General features: G+C 40.9%; 1 protein-coding gene across 6 annotated transcripts in view; it reads left to right on the top strand.

The window, feature by feature from the left end:
* The window catches only part of KMT2A (lysine methyltransferase 2A), a 72,473-nt gene that overhangs the window by 43,235 nt on the left and 12,775 nt on the right, over positions 1–16,463 (top strand). For all 6 annotated transcript variants that reach the window (XM_037841634.1, XM_037841636.1, XM_037841637.1 and 3 more), the window contains 11 exons: positions 725–862; positions 1,889–2,047; positions 2,316–2,433; positions 2,556–2,634; positions 3,722–3,882; positions 4,071–4,256; positions 4,456–8,698; positions 9,375–9,455; positions 10,490–10,554; positions 11,751–11,921; positions 14,635–14,709. In XM_037841634.1, the coding sequence (XP_037697562.1) occupies positions 725–862; positions 1,889–2,047; positions 2,316–2,433; positions 2,556–2,634; positions 3,722–3,882; positions 4,071–4,256; positions 4,456–8,698; positions 9,375–9,455; positions 10,490–10,554; positions 11,751–11,921; positions 14,635–14,709 (5,476 nt within the window). The remainder of the gene's footprint in view (positions 1–724; positions 863–1,888; positions 2,048–2,315; positions 2,434–2,555; positions 2,635–3,721; positions 3,883–4,070; positions 4,257–4,455; positions 8,699–9,374; positions 9,456–10,489; positions 10,555–11,750; positions 11,922–14,634; positions 14,710–16,463) is intronic.

Here is a 16,463-nt window from a genome sequence, read left to right on the forward strand (position 1 = left end):
GTGGCTCTTGGAGTTTTATTTATAACTGAGTTACTTGCTTTAAAAGATGATTTGCCTTAAATTAATCTGCTGGTATAAGGTAATTTGTAATAGAAGTTCCTCAAAAAGATTTTGTGAAAGTCAGTAAAATATAAGTTGCATATTCAAAACTTTGTGTTTATTGTAGTATGGTAGACTGGTTAAGATAGTTTCAGTTCTGACAGGCTGCCTGGCTTCATTTCTGTGCTTTACTGCCTACTTGTTGACTTTCGGTGAGTAGCTTACCCACTCTGAGCCTCGGGTGCATCTTTAAAATGAGAATAATAATGATGCCTACCTCGCAATGGTTTTCAGGATAAAGTGAAATAATATATGTAAAGCCTTATTCAGTGCCTGGCACATAGGAAGGTCACAATTTTTTTTTTTTTAATGTTTTTTAATGCAAGCCAAGACAACTGGCTTTGAAATTTGGTTTTAAAGAAGTCAGTTCATATTTTTATAAATTTATTACATATTATTTATTCTCCAGATTTATAAAGTAGTTCTAGTCTATGGAAGAAGTAGTCTGGAAAGGAGGAAAATGGAGACATTAAAAAAATGAATGGTGGTTTTTTGTGTGCATCCTTGAGTTAAAGAATTATAGTTGATTTCTTGAGGTTATCTTGATTGAGGTAAAGCTAATAGCAAGGAAAACCTTCTTTCACATTATATTCTTGAAGAAAAAAGAAATCTCTTTACTTCACAGGATGCTGGCCGTTTGTTATACATTGGCCAAAATGAGTGGACACATGTGAATTGCGCTTTGTGGTCAGCGGAAGTGTTTGAAGATGATGATGGGTCGCTCAAGAATGTGCACATGGCTGTGATCAGGGGCAAGCAGTTGGTAAGAACTAGTGGATAAATCCTGTGAAAGAGATATTCCTTCTCAGTTTCCAGACACTCTTTCTGTGGTTAAATGCTGCCTCACTGATGTTTTTCATAGTGCCTTTAGAAAAGTTAGCCAACAACAAGTATTGAGTATGCACTGTAGGCAAATTACTGCTTTGACCCTTAGAGTAGGGATGTAAAGTGTAATCTAATTTGAAAGATAATTCAGATGTGTGAGAAAAGTGTTCATTTATTAAGGGATTTAGACTAAAGGATCTCTAAGAGTCCAGTTGAATCACTCTGGTTCTATAGGGTAAACCCACATAAATACATATGAGAAGTGGGGATGTTGAAAGTTATCAGCTGGCATTGGTCAGGAAAAGGCCATGAAGGAGTAAAATTTTAAAAGCAGTATTTTGAAGGAGGAAGGAAGAAGAAAGATTATCAAAAAGAGACAAGAAACTAGCACATGCAAAGAAACATGAGTATAAGTAAGTTGTGTGGAGAGCACAAACAAAAAGTCTCTGGAGAGGAGCTCAGATTGTGACTGTGACAAAATTAGGTGGTGGCATTCAGGGCCAGGTGAAGGAAATCTTGGAATCGTATGTAAATTTGGGTTATTACAGTTAAGTCTAGTAGTTAAAGAATCATAATGTTTCTGACCAGTATATTTTTTCTAGAACTGAGTCTCTTTGGGTTATAATAGATTTCTAGCAGGATGATGTTTTTAGCACTGATCTTCAAAGTTTCATCCTCTCTAAAATGATTCTTCATTCTAGAAAAAAAATTGTTTTTTCATCCAAGTTCTGATTTTTTAAATCATAATGTTTAAATTTAAAGTTATAGGGTTCCATAAATAATGGGAGAGAGGATTTGTAGAGGCGGCTTTCTGGTTCACACAACTTCTCTGTAATTCAGCAGATTACCAATAAATAAAATGAATTGAAGGAAACTCTGAGTGGGGTGATTCTACAGAGGAGATGGTAAATGGCTTAACACATCTGAAAGCCTGAATAGCACTCTGTTCTTTCTGGATTTTCAGAGATGTGAATTCTGCCAAAAGCCGGGAGCCACTGTGGGTTGCTGCCTCACATCCTGCACCAGCAACTATCACTTCATGTGTTCCCGAGCCAAGAACTGTGTCTTTCTGGATGATAAGAAAGTATATTGCCAGCGACATCGGGATTTGATCAAAGGCGAGGTGAGAGAGCTTCAGTTGCTTTTTTAATTCCCTAGGAATTCAGGAAAAATAAACTGAAAAGTACCAAGACGGTAAACTGATTTGCCTTCCTACTATGTGTTCCTAGAGTCAACTCTATGAGAAATACAGATGTTAAAACAGAATGGTGATTTTGAGATATATTCTGTACTTTCCCTCTGAGAGAATCAATTTCATGAGTAAAATGTGTAAAGAGAATCGATATCGTGAGCATAATGTATAAAACAGCTACCCTGGGTTTTTATTTAAGGTGGTTCCTGAGAATGGATTTGAAGTTTTTAGAAGAGTGTTTGTGGACTTTGAAGGAATCAGCTTGAGAAGGAAGTTTCTCAATGGCTTGGAACCAGAAAATATCCACATGATGATAGGTATGACCCCGGCCTTTCTTAACAGGGAAGGCTGAGTACATCACTGGAGCACTTTATAGTCCTTAGTTATGATACGAATCGTCTCGTTATCTCCTCTGATCGGTGTTTCTTTTCTTGGTCAGGCTCAATGACGATTGACTGCTTAGGGATTCTGAATGATCTTTCCGACTGTGAAGATAAGCTCTTTCCTATTGGATATCAGTAAGTAGCGCTACACAGAGAAGACAGCAGGCCCCATAACCTGAGCACCCTGAAGCACCGAGCAGGTCATTGAACATAGAGCCAAACTTATTAGCTATTTTTTACTATTACTAAAAAATAACTACTTTTTTTTGCTAGTCCTCTGGTTTAATCAGCTTGTAGAGTGGAACTAAAGCAGCTCTTTACATCAGTGAAATCCAGTTACAGAAGGGAAGTATTTTGGGCCTAATTTCAGATTTATTTCCTAATAAAACCTAAAGAGAGAAAACTGAAATGCTAAGGGTCATTCGCTTAAGGTGTCTATGCGTTCCATTCATCCATATGCAAAAGTCCAGATCATGGTCATGGAACAAACATCCCATGCCTCTGTCCCCAGTTTTACATCCTTTAGATCTTTCTAAAACTATAAAATATAAAACCCCATGATAATAATATAAATCCCACAATAATAATCAGATCCTCCAGTAAGAATTTGTGAAGCAAATGATTTAAACTTCCAGAAAGTTGACAATATAAATTCACAATTCCTCTTCTATCTCTCCCTGTTTGGAGTCTCATTTTCCTTCATATATTCCAGTTTGTTCTGCATTCCAATTATGACAACATAGTCCATACCCCACAGTGAACTGGCAGCTCTTTGTACAAACTAAGTTCCACCAGCATCCAGCAAATTTGAAGCAATTGCATTACCTTAGTTTCACAGGATTTTTCTTCCAAGTAAACATTTTGGGTTTGCCCTTTTGTTTTATTTTAGGGCATTGTGGAGCAGTTACCCCCTCCTGAAGGCTAGAAATTTTCTTGTAGTAGTCACTATGTTTCTTCCTCTGAGTTTTAGAATATTTTACTATTTTTGGACCCTACTTATGATACAATAAAAAAAGACCTCATGCTGTTTTCTGAGAAGCTAGGAAAAACCGAAAAGCTTAGAACACCCATCTAAGGGAATCTATAATAAGAATTCATGAAAGATGGCTAAATTCTATAAATTGGGGACACCAGGGAACCTAGGATGGAGAAGACATTTCAAAAACGTTAGTTTCTGCTTCTATATTCACACTTACGTGGTATTTACAAATCTGTTTGCTAGGTGTTCCCGGGTGTACTGGAGTACCACGGATGCTCGCAAGCGCTGTGTGTATACATGCAAGATTGTGGAATGCCGTCCTCCTGTTGTAGAGCCAGATATCAACAGCACCGTTGAACATGATGAAAATAGAACCATCGCTCATAGTCCAACGTCTTTTACAGGTTAGTCTCTAATCAAGATGGAACTTGCATTAGATTTTTGGGAGTACTGTCATTGATGAGTGGAAAAAACATCATTTATAGGAGAGGTCTCGTTTGTCTCTAGTTTGTCATTTACCTAACAGCTGGCTTTTTATTGATTCATATTTTGATTGAACTTTTTAAATAAGAGTTTTTGTTGCCTACCACAGATATCTCATCTAAAGAGAATCAAAACACAGCCGAAATTATAAATCCACCATCACCAGACAGACCTCCTCATTCACAAACCTCCAGCTCCTGTTTTTATCATGTCATCTCAAAGGTTCCTAGAATTCGAACACCCAGTTATTCTCCAACACAGAGATCCCCTGGCTGTCGGCCGTTGCCTTCTGCAGGTAAAGGACTCCATTGACCCTCTTGAACCCTGGAAGGAAGTTGTTCTTTCAGGCAACTTTATCTAGGTGACTTTTGCTAATTGAAAATGTTGATTTTTCAGTTACCTATGAATATGTATAGCTAGGTCATTGAAACCAATTACTACCACACATTTGTTCTCTCTGTAACAGACTTTACTACATTTTCTCTCTTGTTTAGGAAGTCCTACCCCAACCACTCATGAAATAGTCACAGTGGGTGATCCTTTACTCTCCTCCGGACTTCGAAGCATTGGCTCCAGGCGACACAGTACTTCTTCCTTGTCACCCCAGCAGTCCAAACTCCGGATAATGTCTCCACTGAGAACTGGGAATACTTACACTAGGAACACTGTTTCCTCAGTGTCCACCATGGGGACTGCTGCAGACCTTGAGTCAAGTGCCAAAGCAGTTGATCATGTCTTAGGGCCACTGAATTCAAGTACTAATTTAGGTCAAAACACCCCCATCTCTTCAAATTTACAAAGGACAATGGTTCCTGCAGGCACTAAAGCCAGTCACTTGGATGGATCCTCATCTTCAGAAATGAAGCATACCAGTGCTTCAGACTTGGCATCCAGGAGCTCCTCTTTGAAGGGGGAGAAGACCAAAATGCCAAGTTCCAAGAGTGCAGAGGGATCTGCACATAATGTGGCTTACCCTGGAATTCCTAAATTGGCCCCACAAATTCATAATATGACATCTGGAGAACTAAACATTAGTAAAATCGGCACTTTTGCTGAACCTTCTTCGGTACCATTTTCTTCTAAAGAGGCCCATTCCTTCCCACCACTCCATTTGAGGGGTCAAAGGAACAATCGAGACCAACACTTAGATTCTACCCAGTCAGCAAATCCCTCTCCAGATGAAGATACTGAAGTCAAAACCTTGAAGCTATCTGGAGTGAGCAACAGATCATCCATGATCAACGAACATGTGAGCTTTGGTTCCAGAGACAGAAGACAAAAAGGAAAAAAATCCTGTAAAGAAACTTTCAAAGAAAAGCGTTCTACTAAATCTTTTTTGGAACCTGGTCAAGTGACAACTGGTGACGAAGGAAACCTAAAGCCAGAGTTTGTTGATGAGGTTTTGACTCCTGAGCTTATGGGGCAACGGCCATGTAATAATATTTCTTCTGACAAACTTGGGGATAAAATCATTCCTATTCCTGGAGTCACCAAAACTCCATCCATGCAAGTAGAAGGATCTGCCAAGGAGTTACAGACGCCACGGAAACGCACAGTGAAAGTCACATTGACACCTCTAAAAATGGAAAGCGAAAGTCAGTCCAAAAACACCCCAAAAGAAAGTAGTCCTGCTTCTCCTTTGCAAGCAGCATCAGCATCTCCAGCAGAACCAGTTTCAGCTTCTGAAAGTCCAGGAGATGGTCCAGTGGCCCAGCCAGGACCCAATGATACCTCATCCCAGGATTCTCACAGTAACAACTATCAGAACCTTCCAGTCCAGGACAGAAACCTTATGCTTCCAGATGGCCCCAAACCTCAAGAGGATGGCTCTTTTAAGAGGAGGTATCCCCGCCGCAGTGCCCGGGCACGTTCTAACATGTTCTTTGGTCTCACCCCGCTCTATGGAGTAAGATCCTATGGTGAAGAAGACATTCCTTTCTACAGCAGCTCAACTGGAAAGAAACGAGGCAAGAGATCAGCCGAAGGACAGGTCGATGGGGCAGATGACTTAAGCACTTCAGATGAAGATGATTTATACTACTACAATTTCACCAGAACAGTGATTTCTTCAAGTGGAGAAGAACGGCTGGCATCCCATAATTTATTTCGGGAAGAGGAACAGTGTGATCTTCCCAAAATTTCACAGCTGGATGGTGTTGATGATGGAACAGAGAGTGATACTAGTGTCACAGCCACAAGGAAAAGCAGCCAGATTCCAAAAAGAAATGGCAAAGAAAATGGAACAGAGAACATAAAGATCGATCGACCTGAAGATGCTGGTGAAAAAGAGCATGGCATTAAGAGTTCTGCTGGCCACAAAAATGAGCCAAAGATGGATAACTGCCACTCTGTAAGCAGAGTTAAAACCCAGGGACAGGATTCCTTGGAAGCTCAGCTCAGCTCACTGGAGTCAAGCCGCAGAGTCCACACAAGTACCCCCTCAGATAAAAATTTACTGGACACCTATAATACTGAGCTCTTGAAATCTGATTCAGACAATAATAACAGTGATGACTGTGGGAACATCCTGCCTTCAGACATTATGGACTTCGTGCTAAAGAATACTCCATCCATGCAGGCTTTGGGTGAGAGTCCAGAGTCCTCTTCATCAGAACTCCTGAATCTTGGTGAAGGTTTGGGTCTTGACAGTAATCGTGGAAAGGACATGGGTCTTTTTGAAGTATTTTCCCAGCAGTTGCCGACAACAGAACCTGTGGACAGCAGTGTATCCTCCTCTATCTCAGCAGAGGAGCAGTTTGAATTGCCTCTAGAGCTACCATCCGATCTGTCTGTCCTGACCACCCGGAGTCCCACTGTCCCTAGCCAGAATCCTAGTAGACTAGCTGTGATCTCAGACTCAGGGGAGAAGAGAGTAACCATCACAGAAAAATCTGTGGCCTCCTCTGAAGGTGACCCAGCACTGTTGAGTCCAGGAGTAGATACAACCCCTGAAGGCCACATGACTCCTGATCATTTTATCCAAGGCCACATGGATGCAGACCACATCTCCAGCCCTCCTTGTGGTTCAGTGGAACAAGGTCATGGCAACAGTCAGGATTTAACTAGAAACAGTAGCACCCCTGGCCTTCAGGTACCTGTTTCCCCTACTGTTCCTATCCAGAACCAGAAATATGTGCCCAATTCTACTGATAGTCCTGGCCCATCTCAGATTTCCAATGCAGCTGTCCAGACCACTCCACCCCACCTGAAACCAGCCACTGAGAAACTAATTGTTGTTAACCAGAACATGCAGCCACTTTATGTTCTCCAAACTCTTCCAAATGGAGTGACCCAAAAAATCCAATTGACCTCTTCTGTTAGTTCTACACCCAGTGTGATGGAGACAAATACTTCAGTATTGGGGCCCATGGGAAGTGGTCTCACCCTAACCACAGGACTAAATCCAAGCTTGCCAACTTCTCAACCTTTGTTCCCTCCTGCTAGCAAAGGATTGCTCCCCATGCCTCATCACCAGCACTTACATTCCTTCCCTGCAGCTACTCAAAGTAGTTTCCCACCCAACATCAGCAGTCCTCCTTCAGGCCTACTTATTGGGGTTCAGCCTCCTCCAGATCCCCAACTTTTGGTTTCAGAAGCCAGCCAGAGGGCAGACCTCAGTACCACAGTAGCCACTCCATCCTCTGGACTCAAGAAAAGACCCATATCTCGTCTACTGACCCGAAAGAATAAAAAACTTGCTCCCTCTAGTACCCCTTCAAACATTGCCCCTTCTGATGTGGTTTCTAATATGACATTGATTAACTTCACACCCTCCCAGCTTTCAAATCATCCCAATCTGTTAGATTTGGGGTCACTTAATACTTCATCTCACCGAACCGTCCCCAACATCATAAAAAGGTCTAAATCTGGCATCATGTATTTTGAACAGGCACCCCTGTTACCACAGAGTGGGGGAGGAACTGCTGCCACAGCGGCGGGCACGGCAACAATAAACCAGGATACTAGCCACCTGTCATCGGGGCCGGTGTCTGGCTTGGCATCTGGTTCCTCCGTCTTGAATGTTGTATCCATGCAAACTACAACCGCCCCAGCAAGTAGTGCATCAGTTCCAGGACATGTCACATTAACCAACCCAAGGTTGCTTGGTACCCCGGATATCAGCTCCATAAGCAATCTTCTAATCAAAGCTAGCCAGCAGAGCCTGGGGATTCAAGACCAGCCTGTCGCTTTGCCGCCAAGTTCAGGAATGTTTCCCCAACTGGGGGCACCACAGACTCCCTCTACTGCTGCAATGACAGCAGCGTCTAGCATCTGTGTGCTCCCTTCTACACAGACCTCGGGCATCACAGCTGCTTCACCTTCTGGGGAAGCAGAAGAACACTATCAGCTTCAGCATGTAAACCAGCTCCTTGCCAGCAAAACTGGGATTCTCTCTTCCCAGCATGATCTTGACTCTGCTTCAGGGACCCAGGTATCCAACTTTACCCAGACAGTAGATGCTCCTAATAGCGTGGGGCTAGAGCAGAACAAGGCTTTATCCTCAGCTATGCAAGCCAGCTCCGCCTCTCCTGGGGGCTCCCCTTCCCCTGGGCAGCAGTCAGCAAGCCCCTCAGTGCTGGGTCCCACAAAACCCAAACCAAAAATCAAACGGATTCAGCTGCCTTTGGACAAAGGGAATGGCAAGAAGCACAAAGTTTCCCATTTGCGGACCAGTTCTTCTGAAGCACACATTCCAGACCAAGAAGCCAACACAACATCCCTGACCTCCGCCACAGGGTAAGAGATCCAAATGTTAGCTGTGCTGTGTCGGTGGGATTTTGTGCTCTGGAATAGAAGCTGTTGAAGTGGTAATCTTTTGGGAGTAGCACTCCTCTGCCCAAGTTGCGTTACTCAGGGATTTTCTGGGTTCTGGCTTGGATTTTTTTTTTTTTTTTCCTTTTCTCACCCAGTAGTGATTTATAGAGTAATATCTAGTCCTACCAGTGGGCAGTTTGTCTCTTAGATAGAACCACATTTCTGTTTACTCTTTGCTCTGATTTGAAACAGTGCTGCTCTTTGCTCCTATTTCTTTTACCTGAGGCTAGGATACTAGTAATTCCTGTCTGGAGGACAAAACCACTGGTTGCCAATCCTCATGGAGTCCCCCTTTTTAAAAAAAAATTAAACATTGAATATAATGTACATAAAATGCTTTTGTGAATGTTTACGTATGTGTGCACCCACGTAGCCACCACTCAGATCAAGATATAAAGCATTTTTAGCACTCCAGGAGGCTCTTTTGCCCACTTCCAGGCAGCACCCCTCAAAGGGAACCCCTGTTGTAACCCATCTCACCGTACATTAGTTCTGTCAGATCCTGATAGAACCCTTTCTTCAGATTGACCTCCAATTTTAACTTGACACATATTTACTGGTGGCTTTTCTTGAAAAGACATGAATGACTCTATTCCAGGACTGCAGGAGCAGAGGCTGAGCCACAGGATACGGCTAATACGGATCAGTCACCGCGGAGGGAGTGTGGGCAGCCTGCAGGGTGAGCCATAAAATCAGCTCTCTAGAATTAAGCCTTCAGCTCTGTCCGCCTTGTTTTAAAAAGAGTGTGTCCTTCACTTTTGTTTTGTTGTCAAGATCTTTTTTTTAACAGAAGTAATATGTATGATTGTAAAAAAAATCATAGCATAGAGTTCTGTGAAATAAGGAGAAAGGTTCCTTGTTCGTCCTGGCTGCTTCTCCCAGTCTGTTCCCTAGAGGTAGCCACTGTGAGTCGTTTCATTTTAAACCATGTAGAAATTTCTACGCATATACAGATAGATGTGATGTGTATATATGTGAATATGTATATGCTTATTTTACATAAAAGAAATAATGTATAGTTATGCATATAATTTATAATACATAAAAGAAATAATGTATTTCTTTATAATGCATAAAAGAAATAATGTATAATTGTGTATAATTATTCTTTTTATTAAAATAAATAATGTATAATATTGTACATACTGTTTTTAACTTATTATGTTGTATTATGCACACCTTTCTATGCCAGTGCCTATAGATGAACTTCTTTTTTTTTTTTTTTAATGCCTACCTCCAATTCTATTGTAGAATCTAAGTACCAGGTCCCTATTGATATACATTTGGATTCTTTCCAGGATTGGTTTAATTTTAAAAAAGTGAGAATTGGTGGTGGGTCATTAGCTCATGAAGCTTACTTTTATTTTTAGTTAAACCAGCTAGATTATATAAGTAACTACAGAACTGTTTCTGTCAAGTGTCCTTTCATTTTTTTGTAATACCAAGGGTATGCGAAGAATTTCAAAGACACAATCTCTTACTTCAAAAGCAGAAACTTCATGTCTCATAAAAGAGAATTTTATGTTGTATGCTGCGCAGTAATGTGTGGTGGTGTCCATGCCGTGGGTTCTATAGAAAGCACCCCCAGGTTCATTGTCAAGTACTTGTTTTGTATAGCTGACATGACCGTATGTCAGATTCTGGACAGCCTTTATTTTTGAATTGAAGAACTAGCTGATGTTACAGCTCACATTTGGTTTTCTTTTCCTTTAGGCAAGTAGCTGTTCTTCCAGAGAGTCAGGCAACACAAAATCCAGCAAATGAACAAGAGAGTACAGGTATGTGGGTGGGTAACAGCTTAGAATCAGAGAATTTCAGAGCTAAGAGAACTATAAAAATCATCTGATATTCTAGATTTAATAAAATCTAAGCTCCAAAGAAGTTCCGTGATTTGCCAGAGTTGCAGACTTAAACTCAGAGCACCTATCTCCTGGTCCAGGGCTCTTCCCCTTCAGGGTCTGTAATCATGTGTCGCCTAAAGGACACAAGACTAAAACTTATAAATACTCTTCTGCTCTGCTTGCCTTCAGAGCAGTGAAATTTAAATAGCTAGTGATGAGCTGACTTAATTTCTTTAGTTGTCACTGATGGAAACCAATAGCCATTTTTATTATGTAAGATAGTCAGAATTTGGTTATACCAGATACAGCTCCACAACACTTTCCATCTGTTCTAATGAATTTGATCACTTAACAACTGATCAGTTAAAGGTTAGAGAGTCCTGAATATAAGGCTTTACCCATTTGCATAGAGGGAATTTCCCAAAAGAGAACCAGGTAAAGAAAAGGCTTCAGATTTGAGATGTTATCACATTCTGCTGATTTGTTGATTCCTCGAGAAGACTGATGCATCCTCTCATGTCCTCCTGCAGTGGGGGTTGGGAGTTGATAGTGCAGGCTCTGAAGCCAGGTGGGCTGAAATCCCAGCTTTACCGTTTATTAGCTGTAGGAACTTGATTTCTAGTTACTTAACCTCTCTCTGCCTCAGTTTTCTCACCTTTAAATGGAGATAATAATAATACCTTCCTCAGTGGATTGTTTTGAGGTTTAAATGAATTTATATATGTGAAGTTCCTAGAAGAATACTCATACATAGTGAGAGCTTCATACATATTAATCATTATTATTTTTTGGCTTTGACCCTATTGAGTGCAACTACTTACTGAAAAACTATCAAATTGTCACTCCAGAATGATAAACTCTACCACTGGAGCATTATAACATCATACACACACGCAAATTACAAAAATGACAACAGAAACCATCTAGTTTAATCACTTTCTAGCTATAACCTAGAGCAGGCTGTTCCACCTCTTTAGCCTCATTCCCTATAGAATGGGAATAATAATAATACCAACTATGGAGTGTCGTTAGACTTAGAGATAATGTATGTAAAGGATGCTGCACAGAGTTGGTGCTCAGTGAACATTTGCTGTTGCAACCACTTTGGGCCTTCTCTGTTTTCTCCCTTGTAGAAGCTAAAACAGTGGAAGAAGAAGAAAATAATTTCAGCTCTCCACTGATGCTTTGGCTCCAGCAAGAACAAAAGCGGAAGGAGAGCATTGCTGAGAAAAAGCCAAAGAAAGGACTTGTTTTTGAAATTTCAAGTGATGATGGCTTTCAGATCTGTGCAGAAAGTATTGAAGGTGAGTGGGTTAAATTAGGCCGAGCCACCGTCAAAGGTCTGCAGCAGCTCCATCTACATTTTATATGCATTACTACCATTCATGTGGGCAGTATGGTGCTAGCTTATGGAGGATACTTAGAAGCATTATATTCTTTCCTTGTCCTTAAGAAGTTAATCTTGTTGGAGGAATAGTCCATACTTTTTTTTGCAAAGTTGATGATACAGATTATATTTTAAAATTGCACATAACTTAGGATAGCACATGAGGCCTCAGCCTGTCTCTCCAGCCTTGTCTTCTCCCACTTCTTTGTGCACCTAAAATGCCACTCTCACCTCTGTGTCTTCGCATATGCTGTTCTTCTGCCTGGAATGCTCTCCTACCCTCGTTGACCTGGTGAACTCTAGCTCATCCTTCAAGACGCAGCTCAGAGAGTCTTTGACCTTCTGAGGCAGAGAAGCACTCCCAGCCCCTCCTTTCTGCTCTCTTAGACTCTTGTATGTTCCTCTCTTAAAGCTTAAAATTTCTTTTGCACATGTTTGCTTTTATGTCTCTCTCAACAGTGAACTTCCCATAAGGGCTGGAATCTTATTTTCTTGTCCATCTTACTCATTTTGCTCATCAGCCATTGAAGGACTAGTGAATGTTCTCTAGGCAATAAGTGCTAAAGAAGTTCAGAGGAAGGAAGATCATTGTAGGTGTACTAGGGTTATCAAAAACCCATGAAGATGCTGGGCATCAAAGGAGCTAACAGAACTTGGGTTAGGCAAAGAAGAATGGGCAGGCCTTTCTAAGAAGAAAGGATGGAGGCAAAGTTACAGAGACAGGATTGTGTTTTGTGTGTTTAGAGTAGTGTTGGGTAGAAGAATGACCCTGAAGCCCATGTCAGGTAGTAGTGAAAGAGAAAATGGGGAAGATGGATTGGGCACAGGTTTTGGAGGGTCTTTGGAGCCAAGCCATGAGGCCTTTGAAAGTTTTGGGGGAATGGAATAAAAGCAGAATTTCAAGAAGCTTAATATGGTGGCTCTGTATAAGATAGTTTGAGTTAGAGACACTAGAGGGCGAGAGATCACTAATGAAAGTTTTGCTACAGTGGATCTATCAGGTAATAAAGCCCATTTCCAATGAGAAAGGAAAGAAAAGAAGAATGGTCAGACTTGGTGACTGCTTAGCTATAGGGAGCAAAGGAGAGGGAAGAGTCAAAGATGACTGAAAATTCAGGCCTGGGTACCTAAATACGGTGTAAGGAGAACAGAAAAATGACCAGCTTGAGAGTATGAGTTCCACATAAGACATACTGAGTGTGGAAATGTCTAGCAGACAGTAAGAGGTCACAAAATCTTAGGTTAGAGCTGGAAGGGATGTTAAAAGTTTGATAGTACAACCTCTTATTTTTAAGGAACTGAGACACCGAAAGGTCATGAACTCCCCAAAGTCCTGTTTAAATTGTTAATGCTTGGATTGTTTTGGTTAGGGGTACAGGGAATAGAATTAATACCAAACACTCAGGTTTGGGACCCGAACTACTGCCAAGGAATGTGAATGTGAATGGGGCATCTCCTTACTGTTTCCATAGCCTCTCTAATAGAAGGGAGCACTGCCACCTAGTGCATCTTTCCAGCTGCCTTCTTATGCACTGAACTGATTTAAAGGGCTAAGGAAAACAACAACAAAAACTATTTTAGCAGGATATGTCTTCACGCTGTTCGGATTCTGTTTGCTAATGTTGCCGTTCTGCAAAATACCAGAAATGGATTGGCTTTTATAAAGGGGGTTTCTTTGGTTACAAAGTTAAGTGTTCAAGATAAGGCATCAACAATAGGGTACCTTCACAGAAGAATGGCTAATGGCATCTGGAACACAGCTGTTGTTTGGGAAGGCATGTGGCTGGCATCTTCTTCCTTCTCTCCCAGGTTGTGTTTCAAAATGGCTTTCTCCCAGGATGTTTCTCTCTAGGCATCTGGGGGTGTTCTCTTAGTTTCTCCCAGGCAAACTCTGGACTAGCAATAGTCTATTTTCAATGGCTGTTTTCAAAATGTCTCTCTTGGCTGCAGCAGCAAGCTCCTTCTGTCTGTAAGCTCTTTATAGGATTCCAGTGATGAAATCAAGACACATGCTGGGTGGGTGGGGCCACACCTCCATGGAAATAATTCAGTCAGAATTATTACCTACAGTTGGGTGGGTCACATCCCCATGGAAACAACTTAATACAAAGATTCCAAACTAATCAATACTAATACATCTGCCTCCACAAGATTGCATTAAATGCTTAATGTGATTGCATAAAAGAATGTTCTTGTTCATGGGAAATGTATATGTGAGTTATATTGTTTGTTCAAGGATGTGTGCAGCTTGCTGTCATATGTTCAGAAGACAGAGCAATAGATGATGGATGTAGATAGGGAGTGACGGAGGGAGGGAAAGAAAGAAATGGTGGTGTGAGAGGATGTTAAAGTTGGTGGATTGGGGTATCAGGGGAGGGGGGTCAGGGTATGCTGGAGTTCTGTGTATGGGGTTTGTGTTGTTTTTGCAACTGTTCCTGTAAGTTTGAATTTATTTCAAAATAACATTAAAAAAAAAAAAAAAGATTGCATTAAAGAACATGGCATTTTAGGGGACATAATACATCCAAACCAGCACAGATTCTAAGCACAATGCCTATGCAGGCCATTGGTATTAAGAGATGTTTGCTTGAATATTTCCTGTCCTTCAGTTTTCTTTTATTTCCTTACAGATGCCTGGAAGTCATTGACAGATAAAGTTCAGGAAGCCAGATCAAATGCCCGCCTAAAGCAGCTCTCATTTGCAGGTAATGGCTGGAGCTGTTGTTTTACTTCTGTCTCAAAATTTTGTAAACTTGTTGATTGAAACTACAGAGTTCATTCTGTTAATCAACTTTCTTCTTCTCTTCCTCCTCCCCACTCCCCTCCTTTTTAAAAATAATTTTTAACAGTTTTCTTGAAGTATAATCTATGTACCATACAATTCACCCATTACAATATACAATTCAGTGGTTTTTAGTATATTCATAGAGTTGTGCAACCATCACTATTATTTAATGCCAGAACATTTTCATCACCCCCAAAAGAAACCCAGAACCCGTTAGTAGTCGTTCCCTATCCCCTAGCCACCCCCAACCTCTGACAACTACTAATCTACTTTCATTCTGTATAAATTTACCTGTTCTGCACATTTCATATAAATGGAGTCATATAACGTGTGGCCTTTTGTGACTGGCTTCTTTCACTTAACATGCTTTCAAAGTTCCTCCATGTTAAAACATGTATCAATATTTCACTCTTTTTTATTGCCAAATAATATTCCATTGTACAGATATATACCACATTTTGTTTATCCGTTCATCAGTTTGGTGGACATTTGAATGGTATTCACTTTTGGGCTACCATGAATAATGCTGCTGTGGATACTTGTGTACCAGTTTTTGGGTAGACAGGTTTTCTTTTCTTTTTTTTTTTTAATAATTTAATTTTATTGAAATACATTCACATACCATACAGTCATACAAAGCATACAATCAGTTGTTCACAGTACCACCATATAGTTGTGCATTCATCACCAAAATCAGTTTTTTGAACATTTTCATTACCACACACACAAAAGTAATAAGAATAAAAATTAAAGTGAAAAAGAACAATTAAAGTAAAAAAGATCACTGGGTGTTTTGTAGCTTTGTTTTGTTTTGTTTTGTTTTGTTTGCCCGTTTTTCTTCTTATCCATCCTAGCCACATTTTTATACAATTGTCTTCAAGATTCAGGGGTTCTGGGTTGTAGTTTGATAGTTTCAGGTATTTACTGCTAGCTATTCCAATTCATTGGAACCTAAAAAGGGTTGTCTAAAGTGTGCGTAAGAGTGCCCACCAGAGTGACCTCTCGGCTCCTTTTTGGAATCTCTCAGCCACTGAAACTTTTTTCATTTCATTTCACATCCCCCTTTTGGTCAAGAAGATGTTCTCCATCCCACGATGCTGGGTACAGATTCCTCCCTGGGAGTCATATTACACATTTCCAGGGGTGTTTACACCCCAGGGTGTCAGATCCCGTGTAGGGGGGAAGGAAGTGATTTCATCTGCCACGTTGGCTTAGCTAGAGAGAGAGAGCTACATCTGAGCAACAAAGAGGCATTCAGGAGGAAGCTCTTAGGCACAATTATAAGCAGGCCTAGCCTCTCCTTTGCAGTAACAGTCTTCCCAAGGGCAAGTCCCGTGACTGAGGGCTCAGCCCATCAAACCACCAGTCCCCAATGTCTGTGAGTACATCAGCAACTATCGAGGTGGGGAAGCCCAACACCCCATGCATTTGGGTAGACAGGTTTTCATTTCTCCTGGGTATGGACCAAGGAGTAGAATTGTTGAGTCATGTAGTAACTCTTATGTTTAACTTTTTGAGGAACTGCCAAACTGTTTTTCAGAGCAACTGCACCATTTACATTTCCACCAGTTTCTCCATATCTTTGCCAGCTCTTGTCATTGTCTGTCTTTTTTATTATCGCCATCCTAGGGTGGGTAAACTGATATCTCTTGGTTTTATCATACCTTCTTTTTA

Source organism: Choloepus didactylus, chromosome 6 (assembly GCF_015220235.1).
Source record: "Choloepus didactylus isolate mChoDid1 chromosome 6, mChoDid1.pri, whole genome shotgun sequence".
Taxonomy (NCBI): Eukaryota; Metazoa; Chordata; class Mammalia; order Pilosa; family Megalonychidae; genus Choloepus; species Choloepus didactylus.